This window comes from Limulus polyphemus, unplaced genomic scaffold, assembly GCF_000517525.1.
Source record: "Limulus polyphemus unplaced genomic scaffold, Limulus_polyphemus-2.1.2 Scaffold2682, whole genome shotgun sequence".
Taxonomy (NCBI): domain Eukaryota; kingdom Metazoa; phylum Arthropoda; class Merostomata; order Xiphosura; family Limulidae; genus Limulus; species Limulus polyphemus.
The window spans coordinates 113,705-120,220 of record NW_013668292.1 but is presented as its reverse complement, the minus strand read 5'-3'; the positions used below and the strand labels follow the sequence as shown (position 1 = coordinate 120,220).

At 34.9% G+C, this 6,516-nt stretch overlaps 1 protein-coding gene across 1 annotated transcript in view; it reads left to right on the top strand.

The window, feature by feature from the left end:
* Positions 1 to 360: 360 nt before the first annotated feature.
* Positions 361 to 6,516, top strand: part of LOC106467625 (nuclear receptor subfamily 4 group A member 2-like) — an 18,673-nt gene continuing 12,517 nt past the window's right edge. Inside the window, exons 1-2 of the mRNA XM_022395826.1 lie at positions 361 to 533; positions 4,843 to 5,033. Of these exons, the coding sequence (XP_022251534.1) occupies positions 392 to 533; positions 4,843 to 5,033 (333 nt within the window). The 5' untranslated portion in view covers positions 361 to 391. The remainder of the gene's footprint in view (positions 534 to 4,842; positions 5,034 to 6,516) is intronic.

Below are 6,516 nucleotides of genomic sequence, written 5' to 3'. Positions count from 1 at the left end.
ATTGTATTTTTCTACGTCACAATATCCTTGCTACTATCCTGCAACGGTTTATTATTCAGATCGATTACAGTTCGTTCCTTTAAATCAGTGCTCACTTCAATTCTGTAAAATCTGCGTGGGTGAACTTACATCGTAACGTCATAATATAGAGGCAGCGCTAACTCTTAGTCGTTTCACTCCTATCGACTGTTGTACACGGGCTTGCGACGATTGGTTGACGTTCCAGGTACGCGTTCTCTGTTTGACGTCAGAGGTAGCACCGACGTCACGGGCCGTCTACTGCTCCCCGGAATTGGCTGCTCGAATATATTCTCACGGTGGAAAGGATTTTCCGTAATCGGGCCAGAGACGAGAGACCCAGCGGACAACCAGATGAGCAGAAGGAGCTCAGATGCATTACCTGTGGACCGCGTACTCGCTTAATTTAACTGATCAACAGCTACCATCCACACCTTTTTACAGAGACACAATATCACCTGCCTTCGGCCAAGGTTCACTCTTTGAAACTTACCTCTCAAGTGTTCCAACCACAGGTTAGTCATTTTTTGGGAAATGTGACCAGCGAAATCTTAGACGTATAGAGGTTTTGAATGATACGTTTACGGTAATAGTGTTACCATTTATATATGTTTTTATATGAAGAACGACTGGTTTAATTTGACTCTAAAGCATGATCATACTAGTTTTGTTCATTCAGTTAGTAACGCGTGTTTCTGACTCCTGCTTAATGTTGAATCAGATATAAATATACTTTTTTTTTTTGCTTTAAACAATTTTATAAGTTAATTTCAATGTGTATTTGATCTAATTTTACACAGTGATGCTTAAAGTTGCCCCAGAGACAATGAACAACTCAACACTGTATTGTATGCTAATTACAATCAGGGTTAAGTACAGTAACTAACAGGTTAACTTGTTATGTATAGTTATACTATCATTACATGTGGTAACGTTGGTCGTTTTTGGAAATATTTGGATAATTAATTGCACAATATAACTTTTTCTTATTTAGATATTCAGTTTACCTAGATTATTTAGAATTATGTTTTTTTTGTCTTAAACTAAAATTAATTTCTTTTACCTAAATAATCGTTTTCGCGCTTCTACACGAACAGATTTCTTGAGTAAATATGTTTCAGTGTGTTTAGATTTTTTACTCTAATTGTAGTAAGCGGGTAAGTTTACAGACTTACAATGTTAACGACGAGGTTTGATTCTTGGCGATGATCAGTGTGTAGATAACGTACTGTAATAAAACATAAAACAAACTCCACCTGTTATGTAGGTGAATAATTACTTATTAAATCTTGAAGTCAATTTAGTTGTTTTCTTGACACTATATTGCAAGAATTTAACCCCTTGAATACAGACAATTTATTTCCTTACCAGTTCATATAGTGTTGAATGGAAATATGTGAGAAATAGTATATGTTTTTGATTTAAAATGCCTGATTAATAACTCGAGCGATGTCTCTAGTTTTCATTTATTTAAAACAATGTTCGAAACATTAGGTTAGTGTCCCCTTACGGGTGCCACGAGTAATATTTCGATTAATAACCCGAGCGATGTCTCTAGTTTTCATTTATTTAAAACAGTGTTCGAAACATTAGGTTAGTGTCCCCTTACGGTTGACACGAGTAATATTTCGATTAATAACCCGAGCGATGTCTCTAGTTTTCATTTATTTAAAACAATGTTCGAAACATTAGGTTAGTGTCCCCTTACGGTTGACACGAGTAATATTTTGATTAATAACCCGAGCGATGTCTCTAGTTTTCATTTATTTAAAACAATGTTCGAAACATTAGGTTAGTGTCCCCTTACGGTTGGCACGAGTAATATTTCTATTAATAACCTGAGCGGTGTCTCTAGTTTTCATTTATTTAAAACAATGTTCGAAACATTAGGTTAGTGTCCCCTTACGGTTGACACGAGTAATATTTCGATGCTTATTTGATATGTTTGAATATAGACTGTATAGGAAGTATTTTTTGTGAGAATTGATTGTTTGTGTTCACCGCAGGGAATCGAACCCCGGATTTTAGCGCTCTAAATTTTTAATTTTATCGTTATCCCATCGAAGGTCATTTTGTAAGGATGTTAGCTTTTATATAGTGACATTTATTGGTGTTTAAAAAATGATTTACACGTTTATCAGCACTATCGGTTATTTAGACGTTTATCAACACTATCGGTTACTTACTCGTTTATTAACACTATCGGTTACTTACTCGTTTATTAACACTATCGGTTACTTACTCGTTTATCAACACTATCGGTTACTTACACGTTTATCAACACTATCGGTTACTTACACGTTTATTAACACTATCGGTTACTTACTCGTTTATTAACACTATCGGTTACTTACTCGTTTATTAACACTATCGGTTACTTACACGTTTATAAAAGATTATCGGTTAATTACACGTTTATTAACACTATCGGTTACTTACACGTTTATCAACACTATCGGTTATTTACACAAGTGAATGCAAAGAGTGAAATATACTAAGACAAATAAGAAGGATAAGCAAACAGTGGCAGAAATCACGTTCTCTGTTTCCCTGGCGTAATTTATTTTGGTGACGTACGTTGCGTGTTGTTCGAAGAAAGCAAAAAAAAAGATACCAGATCGTCACTAACGTGTTTTGAAAATTTCCATAGCAACAACAAAGGTTAGTTCTCAGCATCGCTTTTCAACGCGTGTTACGTCAGTGATCACAAGGTTTCCATTTTCCGACACGTGGGTCTTTATTTGACGTCAACAGAGAACTGTAATGTTGGTTCAGAAGGGAACCAGGTTCACACACAGGTATATTCTTAGCCTTAACGTCAATGGTTTAGAAAACAATAAAAGCAGATGACGTATTCCTACTACTACTACTACTCTACGCGTCTTATTTAGAGGTGAAACAGAGATGCAAGTCTTTTTTTCCTATTATCTGTTGATTCACATAACAGTGGGTGGTATGAATATTGTAAATATCAATGAGCTGTTACTGAAAGTGAAGAAACGGCTTACAAAACATGAAATATATTTATAAAGAGGAGAATTTTTCGGTAAACAGGGAAACAGTTTTATGTATATGTGTGTAATAAAAATGCCAAATTAATGACTAGTATATTTTCTGTACCAATCCCATACTTAACAAACTAATGTGTCAAGTTTAAAGCGCTTTTCAGGCTTGTGATCTATAGGTATCTTTTGGGGTCATCGAGCGCTTCGTTCTCTTGGGAAATTTTGGTATAATGAAATTTCAAGGCGAGTAATGAATATTATCACTTATATGTGTGTGTGTATATATATATATATATATATATATATATTATGCCCCTGTAAATCTTTCTTCTTATTATAACACGAATGTTCTACAAAATAGCCACAACAGTTATCTTTCTGTATTTAACATAAATAGCTAATAATAGAAATTAATTTTTAGGGGATACACGCCCCAGTGGCACAGCGATATTTCTGCGGCTTTACAACGCTAGAATCCGGGTTTCGATACCCGTGGTGGGCAGAGCACAGATAGCCCATTGTGTAGCTTTGTGCTTAAATACAAACAACCAAAGGGATACACCGTACAGTATAACCGAGATTCAAAGATATTATGAATGACAGTTTTTTTTTTTTAAATCTAGAATTCGCTACCATTGCCTTTTTTTTTTCCTGCTTTGGGAGATATGACATAAAATTACTGAATCATAAAACGTTTCGCTAAAGCACTAACGTATCAACACGACTCTAAGCGGTAATATGGCTGTAGTCAATTTCTTATCACATTTTTATCGCTGGTAATTGCATTTACTGACTCACGACCGTGATTGAATTTTATCACATGGACAAACGTTAAATGGGTTATTAAACTCGTAATTAGTAGGGTAGGATGTGAACTCTCCAAGGGCAAGAAGTTGTTGCTTGTGGTACGTCGTGGTATATTCTGTGCCAATTTCATACTTAATAAACTAATGTGTCAAATTTAAAGCGTTTTTCAGGCTTGGGGGGTCTATAGGTATCTTTTGGTATCATCGAGTTCTTCGTTCTCTAGGTAAAATTTTGGTATAATGAAATTTTAAGGCGAATAATGAATAACATCATTCGAAATGTCAATAGCACGTTATAAAAGTCACAGTCATTTCCGTTTTGTTTCGCCAAATCGTGTTTTAGCTACAATCCGTGTCAGTCTCCAATATAACCGAACTAGTTATCAAATCCCTGTGTGTAGGTAATTGTGTAGCACTGAAAAATCCGTTTGTTTATGAATTTCGTGCAAAGATTTTCGAGGGCTATCTGCGATATCTGTTCCTAATTTAGGAGTTACAGACTAGAGAAACGATAGCTAGTCAACTCTAGCTTGAGTTACTTTTTATACAATAGAACAGAGAAATTGACCGCTGTCACATTTTAAAGCCACTACGCCCGAAGTGGCAAGTATGTTCGGGGACGTGGATTCGAACCTGCGACTCCCAGACTGCACTCTAAACACCAGGTCATGCCAGTCACACACACACACACTCTCTCACGTACACACACACACACACACACATACACACAAAATTAGTAGGGGGGAGGAGGACGGTCTTAACAAAGTTTTAGGAGCCAAATAAATGAGTATTTTCAAACTCTATAACTGTTTCATTGTGGAAACCTCTCGTGTTTGAAAGCGCAAGCCGATCCAATTAGGTGATTTGTAGTATTTACGTGAGTTTATACTGCTAAATTTCGTATTATGTCTTTGTTTTTTTTAAGATACACGTCTATAACTGTTATTATTTGTTGCCAACTCTTTTAATAAACGTGGCATCTAAAACACAGATGATTTTTACTTTATACGCAGTTGATGATAATTTGAAGAGGGAAGAACTCGAGTTTGATATTGAAGAATCCCCGGAATCCTTCAATATTGAGGGGATTGTTTCAGGATCAAGTGTTGATTCTTACACAACCAGTGCAAGTGTTGAGACTTCAGCTAGCCAAGTATCTAAGTCGCTGTCAGATTCTACAATGCTTTTACTTCACCAGTCTCAGGTAGGTTCATGAAATACCCATCTGGTCACCCAGATTACAAACATTTTGTAACTATAGTTGTGTGAATATACATACTCCCCTTTCACTCTGAGAATATACACAGCAAAGGTAACTTATGGATGTTAGGGAACTGAATCCTACGTGTTTCTGTGAGTTATGTGAGATCGTAATTTTGTTCTTACTGATGAAAATGTTAAAATAAACTGCTTTTCAAAATAGGTTTTGTTCGTTAGTGTTAGATTATTGTATTTATTTAATATTTTGAGCAATAAAAGCGTGCTATAACATTAAGAGAAAAATTAATCTGTCGTTTATATGATATGTGGAAACTACGAATTTATAATTCCTTGTTTTACTGACCTACGATCTATTTGCTGTACTGAGGGTTGAGCAAAATCTATAAAAAAGGGCATAATTATAAGAGGGGTATGTCCCCTTACTTTTTTGTATTAACTAAAAATTGTCTCCCTTACGCGTGAGAGTTGACCAAAATCTATAAAAGAAAGGGCATAATTATAAGAGGGGTATGTCCCCTTACTTTTTGTATTCACTAAAAATTGTCTCCCTTACGCGTGAGAGTTGACCAAAATCTATAAAAGAAAGGGCATAATTACAAGAGGGGTATGTCCCCTTACTTTTTGTATTAACTAAAAATTATCTCCCTTACGCGTGAGAGTTGACCAAAATCTATAAAAGAAATGGCATAATTACAAGAGGGGTATGTCCCCTTACTTTTTGTATTAACTAAAAATTGTCTCCCTTACGCGTGAGAGTTGACCAAAATCTATAAAAGAAATGGCATAATTATAAGAGGGGTATGTCCCCTTACTTTTTGTATCAACTAAAAATTGTCTCACTCACGCGTCAATAATAATAATATTGAATAATAATAGTTTGTTTTTGTAGAGGATATAGCTACCACTCTCAGTTCCCTCTTCTCTTTTAGACCCAAAGTTATGATTCTATATAAATCACAACTCTGTTAGAATCAAACTTGAATTAAATTTAACCATACAAAAATTAAAAACAATCTTTTTTCTTTTTGTACAAAAACAATTTTGTTTAAGACTGATTACAGTCTCAAAGTAAGGTTGTTGATTTAAATTTTATTCATTTATGATTTTACACACGTGTTAAAGAATAATTTCATTAATCCTAGATGACTTTTTATTCAGCATACGTCTTATTGACAGTTCGTGCCCCCGTGGTGGGCAGAGCACAGATAGCCCATTGTGTAGCTTTGTGCTTAACTATAAACAAACAAACGGACAATTTATACGCACGTTATAAAAGGGATTTTTGATGCTGTCTGTAAAATATGCAGGTCATAATTACATTCTATAATCAAAACATCGTATTTTATGTAAAATATGCAGGTCATGATTACCTTCTATAATCAAAACATCGTATTTTATGTAAAATATGCAGGTCATGATTACCTTCTATAATCAAAACATCGTATTTTATGTAAAATATGCAGGTC